Source organism: Crocodylus siamensis, chromosome 1, assembly GCF_052110815.1.
Source record: "Crocodylus siamensis isolate JL-2025a chromosome 1, ASM5211081v1, whole genome shotgun sequence".
Taxonomy (NCBI): Eukaryota; Metazoa; Chordata; order Crocodylia; family Crocodylidae; genus Crocodylus; species Crocodylus siamensis.
In genome coordinates this window covers 276,850,353-276,866,213 of record NC_143395.1, presented here as the reverse complement: position 1 = coordinate 276,866,213, position 15,861 = coordinate 276,850,353, and the positions used below count along the sequence as shown (strand labels likewise).

The following is a 15,861-nucleotide window of genomic DNA, read 5'->3' as shown; positions in this document are numbered from 1 at the left end:
TGAAACAATATTTTACATTCAAGAACAAGAATAGAAGAGTAGCAACCGAGATGACAAAAGTGACAACTGATTGTTCAGCCTCATGATTTTCTGGGTGCTGGAAAGATATGCTGTTAATAAACCAAACCATTGCTTCATTGTCCTTTCTTTTTTTAAAGAACAGATCCCAAACAACTGGAAATGCAGTGAAGCTGGGAATCAGTATTTGTTTTTTGCTCTCTAGGGAATTAAAAGTTAATATACAGTATGCACAATTATTTAATAAATATAGTTTCTCCCACAAATAGGCAGTTGTTAGATTGGAGTTACTCAGTTTGTTGCCCCTCAACATGTCAATAGCTCAGGACAGTAATTAGAGGAACCTGTAACCAGGCTGAATGAAATATATTTCATTAAACTCCAATATTTCCATTTTAAAATGCATTTCACCTTGGGTCCAACTTGGGGGAAATGTTGCTATTTTATTAACAGATAAAAAGTTTCATTTCTTTAAGCCCATTTATTTTTTATTTATATGCAAGTCTCAAACTAATCTCACAAAAAACCATGGGAAATTCCAATAACCATTCTGAAGAGAAAAAGATAAATCATTCACATAACGATCATAATGGCCTGGTTATTCCAATTTTTTATGTTCATCACAGTAAAGTTTCACAGAAGAAAAACAGAAGGGAATATATTGGACACTAAAGCTACAACAAAGCTTTGAGATCCTTCAGGATGAAAGCTACCACTAAAGAATCTTAAACAATTTATTATTGGTGAAAACAGAGCATTTTTTCCTTTTTGTGTCTAGAATTTGTCTGTCTTGATATGTGCAGCTTGGAATCACTGTCAAAGATAACTGTATCACAGAGTACTGATCACGCCTTCAGAAGTTTGGCTCCGTTCCTAGCATAGGCTGCATGACTAACTGCATGTTCTAGATTACGTCAACATATGCCAACTATGTATCATGTAGCTACCAAGCACAGGCTCCTATATTCTTTTTCAACTCTACAAACCCATGTAAATAACTATGATCTTTAACACTCACTCGAGCGCCATTCTCCAGTAAAACTTTTGCACAAGCAACATGGCCACCAAGGCAGGCCTCATGGAGAGCAGAAACTCGGTCTATTGTCACAAGGTTCACATTGAATCCCTGGAAATCAGAAGAGAGATATGAAAACAGGCAGATGTATGTGTTGGGGGGGGGGAGGGGGCAGCAGCCCTCACCACAAACAAAACATGAAATGCAAATGTTGCTGTTCCAGAACGGCCAAGACTACATTCCCTGCTCTTGTGCAAACTCCTACTGAAATCAGCAAGAGTTATTGCAGAACATGCAAGAAACAGATGATTCTTTTTTGACACTACAGTCCTTGACACCAACTAGCACCCCCAAATGTAGATGGGCAGCAAAAGGTAAAAGGAAGCTGCTGTATGATACAGGAAACATCAGGAAACACTGTACTTCTTTAGACTCCAATAGTGAATTAACTTCCTTATTTCTAGATACAAATAATAATAATAGCTCATAAGCTATATTTTTATCTGTAAACTAAATACAGCAATATTACTGGTCTAAGTTACATTATACTGTTTCCTTTTCCTGACTTTTCTAGAAAACACTTTAAACAGAAAAAAACAGACTTTTGAATAATAAACCCTTTCTAGGAATGTCTGAATAAGAGCTCTTTTATTAATTTACATTTGAACAGAAAACAGTGATTCTCACCCAGGGTGCCATGGCACACCAGGGTGCTGCAAGATCCTTTTAAGGGTGCTACAGGGTGCCTCACAATAGTAACACTGTTAGGTGTTAATATTTTGAGGCAATATTCACAAAATAAACTCACAAAATTCACAAAATAAACTCAGAGATTTCAAATAGGAATCCATAATGTCAAAATATAATTCTTTGCAACAGAAGAATTGCTCTATTCTTTTTCTTTAATTAAAAAACAAATGAAAACTAAAAGTTGGCATTTTCAATGGGGTGCCTTCAGTGAAAACAACTATTCAAATACTCACTAAGGGAAAACAGCACAAATATGCTTGAATCCAAACCTGTGTGGAATTTTGTGAATACATTTTTCAGATTACAGCAAAGTCAAATAGAAAATAAAAATTTACACCCACATGCAAGAATACAATATGAGCCAACTCTACTATAGTATAACACCGATAACACATCCTGGTATTTCAAAATGCAGTTGTTGCAAATATCTGATGCAAAACACTGAGCAGCTCACAGGATGGCAGCAGTGTGCTTTCCTCCTCCTCCAACCCTCCCTCCACCCTATAAGTAAATTCTATACAAAATTACTTTTATATATAAAAAGGTATAAAAACTTGTGGGCAGTCGAATGCTGGGAAATTGGCCAGCTGCAATCCACTTATATGATAAGCAAAAACAGTCATAATACTCCATAGCATAACCATTTAAAATAGAAAAAGCAAATATATTTAAGTAATAGCTAAGCAATCACGCTGATATTAAAACATGACATTGAGAACCTCTCTGGCTTTAGGCATCAGAAGGGAAATAGGCAAGATTCCTTTTGCACTGGTAGCTTATTATCTTAGTTATCCTTTTTTTTGTTTTCAAGTTTACCACACAGTCTCTTTATAAGAAGAAAGGTTTTCTACAAATCCCTTGTGTGAAGAAAGAAATGACAGCAGTGATATAGCATTAATTAAGCACATACCTCTAACATGGGAAATGCAGCAATCTACAACACAGGAAAATATTTTATCAGAGTAATTCCTTTAATCAGCAAACACTCTTTGAAGACTCAGGTATGGGATGTGAAAGTAGCTTTCCCCATAGCTACATTTATCCAACACTTCCCATTTTTATAAAGGAACTGAAAACAGGGTCTTATACTTTTAAAAATACAGAAATTTGTAAAGGTTTCTCAATGGGTACTGGCAACAGCTAGTCTTTTGAAAATGAAGTGCTTTGCTTTCTGGCATTCATGGGAAGACTTTTTTAAAATCACCTCACCTCCAATTCCTTGGAGGTTGTTTCTAAATCACTCAGGTGCTTTTGAAAAATCTTCTCTGTGACTTTAAATAAAGCTACATGTTTAATATTAACAGAAGGGTAAGTATCTGAGAAACAGTGATCAGCTGGTATGATACTGCATGAACAGCTTTACCCTTTCACTTATCTTGCTGCTGTGGATCAGCTCTGTCCCACTCTCTATAGATTATTATTCCCCGCCTAACCAAATAGGAGCCCACTCTTCTAGCACTGAAATCCTCAAAAATAACAAATTCAGATACAACCACAGGTAAAACAAGCAGTACTGTGGTCCTTATCATAGCTGAAGCATCCTTGTGCCCAAGCCAGCCACGGTGTCTACATGTGCATTGCTGTGCACTCAAGAACACCACTGTCAGATAGGTACTTCTGTTTACAAGTGCTAAACTATGACAGAGTCAATTAGTTTACTGCAGTCTAATAGGACCATACACCTAGACACCAAGACTTTACTGTGGAGGTAATTAGGCAACACCACAGTAAACATCTCATGTAGATGCATCCACTGAAGGGGCAGGGAGTTCATTTTTCAAATTAATTACCTGAAGGTGGAACAGAAGAGAATCAGTTTTCAAATTTCAAAGAAGTGGTTGTGGTACCCTTTAAATAACCACATACAAGTAAATGTCAGGAGCTGGGGATTTCTTGGTATTCACTCCAGTCCTTTTAGAAATCCATCATTTCATCCTCAGGCTCACTTATGCTCCACACAAATCCAGGGTCTCCCTCAACTTTAATGTGGAAAATCACTGTATTTCTCACATAATGGGCATAAGCAAGTAAGTGTGAGCATGCATCATTTTGGGTCTCTGTCATGTATCTCCCACATTTATCAACTGGCAGGTGGAGAAATAAGATTAGATCTCAGGAGATTAATCTACTGCAGAGCACATTAATTAGCTCCACACTAAATATCTTGTGTCTATATGTTCGGCCTCATTAGGCCACAGGAAACTAATTAACTCCGCAACAGGGTAGTACTTGTAAATACAAGTACTATCCTACTGCGGAGATATTTACTATGCTGCAACACACATGTAGACGTTGGCCTGGGTGTAAATTGTACCTGGTCTGCCCAGCCAGCAGGGGGACTATATTCCTGCTTGCTGCCTAGGCACATGGCTTGGCAGATGTAGGAGCCTTGTGTCCCACCCAGCTCCTCCACCACCCAATGCAGTCACCTGTTGCCTAGGCCTGACCCCCTGGTATCTCCTGCCAGCCTGGGGTTGCTTCTCAGAGTCCAGGCCACACTGCCACTGCCAGCTTGAGCCCTGGCCTAGCCCCCATGCCCCCTGCCAGCCTGGGGCTGCCCTGGCACCTGCGCAGCTGCTGACAGAGCCAGGAGCTGCCCCTGGATGCTGCAGGGGGGCAGAGCAGGGCAGAAGCAGCCCCTGACTAAACTGTTCCTCCTAGGCTCAAATTGCTGCTGTCCTAAGAGCATCTGGAGCTAGGAGCAGTGTAGACTGCATCTGGGAGTAGTTTACTGCAGTGCGAATTGCTCCACAGTTTATTCAGTCGCATTAATTGCACATATAGGTGCACCCAGGATGAGGTCTCTTGGATAGCTGTAGTAGTGGGCACTGATAGAAAAGGCACCAAAAATCTAATAATCCTAACCTGTCCCATTGTCCTTACGCACTATGCCATACCGCTTCCTATCTCCTGTTCACTGCCCTCTGAATTCTTGGCTTCAATTGGAGTGGAGACTACCCAGTCCCTTATGGGACTACCACCCACCCAACTTGTATATGCTCCCCAGTTTATGCCTTTCTAAAAGGCGTTAGTATCCAAGGTGCCACCTTTTGCCTCTCCCCAACTAGGAACATACCTGACTGTTTTATAAAACAGTATTTACATTTAAACCTATACATAAATTATTTTAATGTTATTTGATAAAAATAGGATATTTTGCCTCCTCTATCCCATGTAGCCTGTTTTTAGGGTTAGTCCTTGAAAAGGAAGCCAAAAGTTGGAAAAAATCTGAAATCTAAAAAAAAAAAAAAAGATGGCATCTAATGAATTTATTTCTGGTTTCTTACCTGTGCAATCAAGGTTTTCAAAGATAAGAGGCGCCCTTGGAATGCAGCTTCATGAAGAGGTGATCGATCCGCCCATGAGCCTAACGCAGCACAGGCGTTAATCCAAATATAAAATAAAAACATAAAAACAGAGATGCAAACTGTTCCAAATGAACATAGGAGATATTTTTATATGTACGCACGCACGCACCCGTGCACGCACACACACACATGCAAAACTGACTACAAAATTCATTTCAGTGAGAGAAGATAAACCTTGAGCCCTTTTGGAATAGCAAGGCACTTCTTTAAGTATTTAGAAAAAAGGTTCATGGGTGGAAACTTTAAATGCAGCCAAGTACGCGAAGAGCACAAATCCAGTCCTGCTGAGACTCTGTGGTACTTGAGAAAATTCCGCCCTCTGGTCCTAATTTTAAAATCTTGATGATAGCCTTTAATTGGTAACTTCAGCAGAATGCCTAGCAAACCAATTTAATATGCTCACAGCAATTTTCTCTCTGACTTAGCAAATAAGAATTATGAATGTCTCTACCTTTCCCTCCAACCAGGTTAGCAGGTATTGGTATTTTACCTCCTCACCCAGGAGTTTCAAAGAAACACTGGCCAGTGCTCAATTCCTGCTTTTCTACATTATTCTGAGCAATTCATCTCAAGTAAACTCCCCAGTGAGAACTGTGGGATGTCTTTTTTCTTTGTCTGTCTGTGGTTCTCCTTAATTTTCTGCTTGGTTGAATGATTATACAACCTAAAATTAGTAGCTCCACTTAGAAACCTTATTTTAGTTGTAAAGATTCAGAATTTGCTGGGGATGTGTTGCCATTTAAGACAGAATTATGTCAAAGTCCAAGCATTTTTCCCAGAGTTAATAGCTACCACAATAAGATGGAAAGGAACCTGTAACATTATTTGTCCTAGTTCCAGCTAAGGTTTCTTTTTTATAGAACCCTTTTCCTTAACATCTTCATTCTTACGTACTTTAATGTATTAAAGCTCACATTTTTAGGAGATGGGGAAGTACAATTATCTCCATTTTGCAAATGGGGAACCAAGATGCAAAGAAATCAGTGGGAGTTACATCTTCCTAATATATCTGTGGATCTGGGCTTAAATTTTTTGGCCAAGATCACACAGTGAAAAAAGTAATTGAACGTAGGTCTGCAGCATCCCAGGACCACTGGCCCATTCTTCCTTTATGCTGGGTCCCAATGTTTCAACTGGAACAAGGATGAAAATAGTAACAGATTAAAAATGCATGATCAGCACTGGCCAGATGCACAATATGAGAAGGAAAGATGGGAAATCCATTTATATTGAAGGGGCTGGTCAGAGATGCATGGGTGCAGAAAAGCTAGAGCTATGCATTAAAATCCATGCATTAAAAGCAGATTTATTCTTTATGTTACTTTCTTCCACATTGTTTGTTGTTGTTGTTCAGTGTTTTGCTCTGTGGTGGGGCAATTCTTGGCCTTTTCATAGTTTATTCAACAGAGAAAGGCAGAACACAGAGTAAGCCTTTGTTCATTACCATTACTGCTTATTTTTTCTGGCTGGCATTAAGCAATCCTCAAATGTTCCCCCCTTCCCCCATCAATCTCAACATCCCCACCCACCAAATACATAGAGACATATTTACCAGACCAAAACATAAATAAATAAATAACTATTAAAGCTGTTGCCACGTTTCATAAGTCTCCCAGTAAATACAGTCATGGAGTGACCTCCAGGGGTTGCTTGCTCAGGACAGCTGCATCCTTGTTCCTGGAAACCAGCCTGGGATTCACTTCTAAAGCAAGGGACAACCCAGACTTCTTCCAACTCTGAGACCGCAAACTTTTAATATTTCACATTTCCTGATTCTCTGTGGCCCTGACTGAACAGCCAGTTCCCCTCCTGAAAGAGGGACTACACCTTCTGTTGGGAAGATCCACGGCAGTCACTAATACCAAGCAGCGCAGCAGATAATCTCTGCATTTACTGGGGCAAAGGCCACCCACCCACAGGTCTCCTGCTCTCTTCAAAGGGGTTAATCAATCCCTTCTTCCCCAAACCAACTTTGCACAGCCCTGTGCACCCTCACAGATACTCAGCTGCTCCCTTTCTAGTCTCTCCAGTTCTGTAAATCTCCTCCACTTCTCAGTCCCCAGACTCTTCTGGTCAGGAGCTGCCAACCTGGTTGTATTCCTGGGTGTCGGGCACCTCAGTTTTGTTGATGTTAACAAAGCTATTTAAGGGCCCCTCCCAACAATTGAGCTTTCTGCCATGCCACAAGAGCACAACTGGAGGTGTGATTGTTGGATCACACATCAGATCCCATCACGCCTTATTGCTAGTGCAGTGGGAGCCTGGGATCATGATCCTGGGCTCTCCCTGCATGGGGAAGAAGCAAGCTCCTGCAGGTGGGAGCCCCTTCAGCTAATGGGGATCCCAGTCACGGAGATCTACCACGCACCCACATGGCTAGGAGTACCACCAGCTAATTTAGGCTCCCAGCCAGAGGAACTGGCTTCTTGCCCATGCAGGGCGAGTCCAGGATCATGATCCTATGCACCCCATGGTTGGGAATCCTGTCAGCTAACATAGGCTCCCAGGCATGAGGGTGCAACTGGCCACACTTTCAATTAATGGCATGATAGGAACCAGCCACAAAGTTATTACACAATGAGTTGTTCCTCATTTTATGATGACATTTTATAATTGAATGTATGGCCGGATCACAAATTAAGATGCAATTAACTGGTTCATGATATCATGTCTAAGTGTAAGGTGTGGCAGCAGCCTGAGCATCCTAGGTCACACTAAAGGTCCATCTTGTCTCGTCCTGCATGAAGCCAGCTCTGACACTTAACCCTTCATTTTCTGTACACAGGCTAATGGGGTGAGCTGAGTCATACAATATAACAATGTGAACACAATTAATACAGAAATATCACAATAAAACACCACAGTCCATTCAAAACCCCAAATCACATATGCCCACAACATTAGAGAGGAAAATAAAATCAGAAACCTGAAAACTGCCGTGTTTAGCCTGGATTCTTCATATGAGACAATGACCCAGGGTTAATTAATAACCATAACCTTGGGTTTTTATACATGTGCTCCGGAGGGTGGGGTGGGGGGCACTTTAATTAAAAGCGTCTACAGTGTCACACGTATTAACATCCCCATGCTGAAAATTGGCAGCAGGGTGCTTTGAACTAAAGCTCGTTGAATGAGCTTTTAGTTTAAAGCACCCTGATGCCATTTTTCAGTGCAGGGGCACCAACAGACATGACACTGGACTGCTGGAGCGCAGTAATTACCATGCTCCAGTAGACTCGGTTAATTGAGCCTGCCCTAACACGTAATTACAGTGTATGTAATCAGAGCAGCCTCCCTGCATGTGTATAGGAGTCCCTTAACTCTGCCTTGGTAGAGTTGCAACCATACAGCATTCCCAGGGAAAGTCATGAAGTGTTGCATAATTTCCTTAAACCTAATAATAGCAATAATCCCAGACCTGCCAAAAATGATCATTAAGATTGCCTGCTACTTTCTCTTCAGCTCCTTACATCTTTAACAAACTACTTGGACTAACATCTTCCATGAGGGGTATGTGCCTTATTATAATACAACATGAGTCTGAAAAAACCTTCAGAGTGAAAGTGTGCTTTAGTGTGCCTCCAGTAATTAATTTGAAAAATGAACTCCCTGCCCCTTCAGTGGATGTATCTACATGAGATGTTTACTGTGGTGTTGCCTAATTACCTCCGCAGTAAAGTCTTGGTACCAGGGTAGGGAAGAAACAAGATCAGAATGGAAGGGTCATATGTAGGACATGGTTTTTCAACTTCTGAGCAGCTCAGGACCATGCACCACGTGTTCCTCGTCAGCGATGGCAGGAAGCAGAAGCTGGAGGAGGGAGGAAAAGCCCAGAGACCCTGATAGCCACAGAAGGAGTGTTTGGGGGTAGGGAGGTGCAGAGCAGATTTCTGGCCAGGCAGGAGCCTTCAGGTTACAAGTTAAACCCTCACAGGCCAGGAATTGGGCACCTCCATTGAAGGAGATGAGGCAAAAGTGGGGTAAACTTCGGGGGGAACAGGAAGATTTGTTAGAGCAATGATTCCCACCCCAACTACCTGAAATCGACCTCAAGATTCCTTGGTCTCACTATCCCTCTGCTGTTAAAAAATACCTATGAAACCCGCAGGCCCAGTGTTGAGGAAGGTAATCCATCACTGACATAAAATAGTCCATTCGACCAAATGGCTCAGGCCTGAGCAGTGCAGCTAAAGGTTCCCTGTTACTGACCTACGTGGTAGTGACGATGACGCCACATGATGACGCTTCTGATTAAGTGTCCCAGGCTTTATATGAGTCTGGCAGAAGGTAGGGCAAGGTGGCACTTTAGAGACCAGCTGGTGGAGAGGTGTAAGTTTCATAGGCAACAAGCTACTTTGTCAGGTGCTTATTCTCCAGCATGCCAGCCTGCCCTGCCTTCTGTCTGGCCGCAGGTTAACAGGCCTAACTACCTCTATGAACAGTCTTTAATTCCAAGACCAAATTATTTTTTCACATGCCATGACTCCTTCAATATACACGGATCCATGAGGCACATACCCCTCATGCATCCGTGCATATTTGCTGAGCAGCTGGTTTAATGTTTTGTTCTCTAGTCCTTGTTCAATTTGCGACCTTAGGACTTATTTTCCAAACATTTTTAAAACCTTGCTCATAAACCATTTTTGTGGGCTTTTCTATGCATCTCTTCACTATCGCTCCCAAGTGCTTTACAAACCTATATTCATAACACCCATGAAATAAGGAGCATATTTTTTTACATTTATAGATGGAGGGCATTAGAGATATGTAAGTGAGCTCTGAACAAGCTCATTTGGGTACCACAAGGAATGTCACCATGTTAGCTTATCAGTGGGCATTTCTACATGTGCGCTTAACTGTGCATTAGACTAATTTACTATACAGTAAAGCATCACCGTCTACACGTGCATGACAATTGGGTCGGTGTAGATTGATTTACAGCATTGTCAGATAGTCCCATCAGACGCAGCTACCATCCAATGGTGAAGTACAGTACTGTGCTTAAACATATGTGGAGGCAGTGATGTCGGGATTAGTTTACTCCAACTCAAATTGTGCCTGAGGTTATTCAGTTGCATGAATTGCACATGAAGACACACCTAGCATGTCAAATTAGCCTGGGTGGAACACCACACTACAGAGGTTATATTGCTCCCAGTATGTGAGCTAGCTTAGCTACCTCTGCACAGCACTACATTAAGGCATGTATTCAAGTCACTTATTCTGGGGACCCAATTCTACAGGTTTTCCCCTCCCAAAGTATATAGGTTTATATAGCATTTGTATACAAACCCCACTTATTTTTGTCCTCAGTAACAGTTATGAATACACAGCACTTCTGTGAATCAGAAAGGAGGTAAAATCCAGCTGGAATAAGCTACCCTTATTCTCCCTTAGGCCCCAAATCCTGTACGAGACCACCCATTCAGGAGGTAATAGGACTCGAGTGGTACTTGCCCTTCCCTTTCCCCTGCCTTGTGGCTTTGAGGAAGGCTGCAGGAGAGGAATCAGACAGACTATAGGTCAGCAGAATCAGCTACAGAACCAGCAAAAGCAAAGACCTCTGGATAGTCAAAGTAGTTTCTATAGTTTTGACTGGACTGCCTCTGCTCTGTACTGTTTGGATATTTGCTCTCTCACTTTTTTGAACTTGAAAGTCCTGCTCAGCTCCCAGCTGAGGATTTTAGCAGACCTTTACTGAGCATAAAACTGAGAATGTCTCAAAGGCTTATAAACTGGTGAACTTTGGAGAGCTTTTCATAAGCATGGCAAACGCCTTTCTCTATCAGAGATTACCTTCTGATCAAATTTCAACTCCCTATTCCAAAGTATGGCATACTAGAGCTTCTTAAATAAAAGCTTGCTGATATTTTTAATAGGCACTAAATAGAACATTTTTTCCATACCTTCAGATATACAAACTTGATCATTTTAGCAATTTAAAACAGGGTATGTATAAAGAAGACCAGGCAACCATAGGAGTAACGATAGCGCCCCCACCTATACTTAGCCTTATGCACACAACACATTGTATATTCCAATATATTAAATAAACATATACAGTGCATCTCATCTATATTAGTTACACATTTTATGTTACATACAACAGGGACACTTCTCACCATGAAAATGCACCCAGCTGTATATTTCCATGCAAGTCACAGCAACATACCTCCCTGAAATATATGGCAAATGTAGTTCCCATAAGGGGCATTTCTTAATTCCTCAGTAATGAAAGACATTTCTGAAACACCATGGATTTCCTATATTTCTGGAGGAAAATGGAGCAAGCTTGCTGCTACTTCTCTTGCCATTGCATTACTTTGGGTTATGCTGCAAAACTTCATCTGTAATCCAATACAGTGCACAGGCAACATCATCACATGACCTAGTGTTTTGAAAGACTATCCTTGCAAATGGCAAATATGATACGGTCCTGGAAACCTTGTATGTATTTAGAAAAGAATCTTCATACGGGTAAACCTACCAATTATCAAGTGTCTTAACGGCATTTTGGTTAAGGCACATGAATTAAATACTTCACAAATAAAAAGAATTCTTTGCTAAAAACCCATAATTTATAAGACACTGTGAAGACAAGTACAAAACAACATGACTATTACAAATTCTAGTCAGCAAGTGCCTTATAAAAAAGCTGCTACAGCCTTTCTTTTGACAGGACTCTTGATTTTCTGGCCACAATTTGATTCTGGCAGCACCCTGAAAAGCCATTTTTCACCATAAATAGTTCTATTGACTGCCTTGGACAAACTTATGGTGTAAGCCTATAAGGCAATAATTTTCATAGCTGAGTGGGAAGTAATATTATTAGAAAAGAAACAAAAGTAAATGATCATTTTGAGAGCCTGCCAAATATTTTATTGCCAAATTTGATTTTTATAATAATGTCAACTGCTTTCATTTTATAGCTCAGTATGGTTCAATAAAACAGATATTCTTGGCTTGGATTCAAATGAACAGTAATTACACCCTTCCTAGAGTCTTCCTTTAGGAAATCCACATTCTCTCTCTTTTCTCTTAATGCTCTCTGGTTCTGATTCAAACTTGGTAAAACCCTTCATTATTCACACAGTTAACTCTAACAACCGGTCTGCTTCCTGTACTTAAGCAAATGTTTTCCACACGCAGGCTAATTGTTAGTCTCATATTTTGCACACCCAAAACATGCCAGTGCATGCTGCCACTGTGCAAAGTTTGCAGAAATGGAAAGTGTGGTCAAACCATTCAACTGACACATTTAGAAACTACCTCCTCAACTTCTGGCAACACAATGATTAAAATTTAAATCCTCAAGACCTCCATATTTAGAGAACATGTACTTAAAATTTGAGTGTCTGAAATTCATTTTACCTGGTACTATTCCATAGATCTCTTCTGCTATCCTGGCAGCTTCTTTTCTGTTGCCTTTAACAATATAGAAATGGGTCAGCAGAGCCAAGGAAATCTTAATTAAAAGTTTGAAACAAAACAAAGCAAAGATTGCAAAATAAATATTATTAAAAGCATGGAGTATAGAACTGCCCTCCATTTTGGTTTGCTTTTTGTATAGTTTTCCAGTCTGCTAAGTTGCAACAGGCTATTATGGGCATCATATTGCATCTATTTTAAAACCTCCAGGACTTGCTGATCCTCATGTTACCAAAAATATATTCAGTTTTTATTTTAGGTTAGAAAGTTGATAGCAAACAACAATGCTGAGTAATAAAGCATTTTGTGGTTTTGAGTGATCAAAGAATATCATTTTCTATTATTTTCTAATATGGAAACAAGGGACTAGAGCCCTGAACCTGGAATATGTGTACAGAAAACAAAAACATGCACATAAATTGCGAAGTAAGAGGCACATTAGAAGTCATTTTCAATGGGAAAATGTTATCTGCCAATGTCTTATCAATTCCCAGTACATTTATTCTCATATAGAGTGGGTCAATTTACAGTCTGCCTGCTCAGTATCTCAACATGCCAAGTGTACAAAGAAGAAAGGTCAAAAGAAGGAAAACTAGAAAAAATCAGTTTTATGGAACATTGTGTTGATCTATGGGTTAAGGCATGTTTCTCCAGTTAGGTGACCTTCATATATTTCAGTTTCCTGCTTGAATAATTGGTGCGGCTACTGTTCCACAGAAGCAGAATAACAAAAACAAATATAATAAAAGAAAGAAAAAACCCTGCTCAGGGGAATTGAAGAAAAATAAATACCCGTTTGCCAGTAGGCTTAAAAATGTTAAAAGCATTTCAGAGCTGCTTGAAGATAGGTTTTCAGGAAGGTGAAGTGGATTTTTTTTCCATCTCCGAATGATAGAAAATACTGTGTGAAAATATTCATAAGAAATAACAATTTTAGAGAAAAAGCTTTTTCAGAAGGCATCCTTCATTTATAAGTATTGTATCCGGCAATTAAAGAAGTATGGCCTTTTGTAATGAGATTTTTTTTTTAACCAACGTCTGTACAATTCTTTCTTCATTTAAATTTCTTCTTAAAAGCCTTCCCCACAAGTAAAAGAAACAAGAGTATAGCTTTAGTTCATAACAGATAGCATCATCCAGTCAATATCCCATTCACCTCAACTAACATGTCCATCCTAAGATGCAATCCTGCAGAGAGATTTGACCAGGCAGATCCTCACAGTAGCAAGGAATCTCAAAGAATTTCTTTGGGATGGAGACTTGTATTGGTGTCATAATTGCATAGTTGTATTGTTTGCTGGGATGTTATATATTGAAAGGACTTCTTTGGATGGGTTTTGGGCTGGCAGACCAAACTGCAGGACCTGGGTGTGACCTAATTGCACTCTGCTCTCTGGATGGTGCTGGAAGGATCTGTTTCCTGCCTCTTTCTAGGAGCTGGAGGGTGAAAAGAGATGCAAGTGGGAGAGCCAGAATGTGGCCATATCCATGCACGCCTGTGCCAGCCTGGAGTCCACAGAGCCTGCTAGAGTAAAGCCCCAGAGTAGAGACAGAGGGAGTCTGCCACATGGGGGCTGCAGCAGAGCAGCAGGAGCAGAGGCAACTCATTGAGGGAAGCAGAGAAGCTGAGACCTCCGGAAACAAGGTGGAGTTTGCTGCAGAGGTCCAGGTTCTAGCTGTATTAATCTAAAGGCAAAAGGAATCTGGACTCGTGGTAGTTGTGATTCCTTCTAGAGACAGGGACCTACTGGAACCAAGTGTGGTCTGTGAAATAACCCCCTAGCCAGGAGTCAGAGTGAAGCCTTAGGAGAAAGCGTTTTAAACCTTTACGTTCTGCTCTATCTTCTCCAGTTCCATTGTAGCATTTTTCCCTATTAAAGTTAGGATTTTACCTACAGCATGGTATAGGGGAACCAAGCCAAGCAGCACTGCATGTGACCTATGCAGCAAGCATCTCATGGGACTTGCAGCCCATCTGGTATGTGGCCAGAGAGCCTGCGGCCCCCAGGCAGTTAGAAGTTGGGCAGCCTTCCCCCAAGAGAATATGAGGGAAATAGTGCAGCACTTGACAAACCTGAGCACAAAGAGCTACATTTCTTATTAACTGAACTCATAGTTCCTGAAAGAGCTGAAATGATTTCAGGTGCATCTTGGTAACTTGCCAGAAGTCAGGGACATCCAGAAGGTTACTTTCTTTGGAAACTAGCACAGAATGAGTAAGAGATATGAACACAAAGAATGCACAGCTCAAATCTAATCTCCAGATTTATAGTTAGCATCTGATGAAGTAGGCTATTACCTATGCAAACTTACATTTCTCTGAACCAGTTAGTCTTCAGGGCTATGGAAAGAAGTTACACATAAACCATTTTAAGTGATCAGAAACTGGTTTAAACCTGTAACAGAACATAAGTTTCAAAATAGCTGAAACTGGTTTAAGATAAACCTGGTTGAATGTAGTATCAGACTTAACTGATTTGGGTCAAACCAGTTTATGAAACTTCTGTCCCAGACCCCTTCCTGGTTCAAGTTAAATCACAGTCCCCACAACATCCCATCATGTTTTCTAGCTCTAGGCTTGGCTGTTTGCTCCAGCAGAGAAGGGTTGGGCGGAGGCAGGGACTGTCCCTCTGCAGGTAAACCCCAGCTGGGGGCTAGGGTCAGGGAAGGGGGTTAAACTCCACTCCCACCCTCTCAGGAATACTGCTGAGATCAAATGATCCCAGTCAGGTGTCTGTCCAGTGTCCTCTTGAAGACTTCCAAGGTTGGGGACTGCACCACCTCCTTGGGAAGTCTATTCCAGCTTCTGGTCACCCTTACCGTAAAGAAGTTCTTCCTTACATCCAACCTGAAACCATCATCTAACAGTTTACAGCCATTGCCTCTTGTCCTCCCCTGGGGTGCCATAGCAAACAGTCTTTCCTCCCAGCTCCCAATATTTACCCCTAGATTTACAAATGTGTAATTAAGAATATTTTAGCACAATAATAGATTCAGTTGAATAAAAAGGTCTTATTTCCTTTTTTTTTTTTTTTTTAAATAAGCCACCCATTTCTTAATCAATTGGCCACTGTATTGACCATACTGTTTTCTTTTGGTGTAACCTCTGCAAGTCAATTCAATTTGATCCCTAATCTTACAGGGAAAGGTGGTATGCAGAGAACAGCACTTCACAACTCCAATGCAAATAAAATATCCTGGAAAATAATACAAAAATGCTTCACTGGCAATGCATATTTCTGGTTTTGCAGCTGGAGCACAGCCAGTGCCAGTGTAAGTGCA

The 15,861-nt window shown here is 40.8% G+C and overlaps 1 protein-coding gene across 5 annotated transcripts in view; it reads right to left on the bottom strand.

Annotated features, from left to right (window-relative positions):
* Positions 1 to 12,747, bottom strand: part of ASB11 (ankyrin repeat and SOCS box containing 11) — a 31,248-nt gene extending 18,501 nt beyond the window's left edge. Inside the window, exons 1-4 of one of the 5 annotated variants that reach the window (XM_090063287.1) lie at positions 12,523 to 12,726; positions 5,071 to 5,150; positions 2,694 to 2,717; positions 1,037 to 1,144 (exon numbers count right to left, since the gene is read on the bottom strand). In XM_090063287.1, the coding sequence (XP_089919413.1) occupies positions 1,037 to 1,144; positions 2,694 to 2,717; positions 5,071 to 5,150; positions 12,523 to 12,700 (390 nt within the window). In that variant the 5' untranslated portion in view covers positions 12,701 to 12,726. Of the gene's footprint in view, positions 1 to 1,036; positions 1,145 to 2,693; positions 2,718 to 5,070; positions 5,151 to 11,323; positions 11,472 to 12,522 lie in introns of those variants that run through there. The other 4 variants (XM_090063290.1, XM_090063281.1, XM_090063295.1 and 1 more) reach the window with 4 other exon arrangements.
* Positions 12,748 to 15,861: the final 3,114 nt, after the last annotated feature.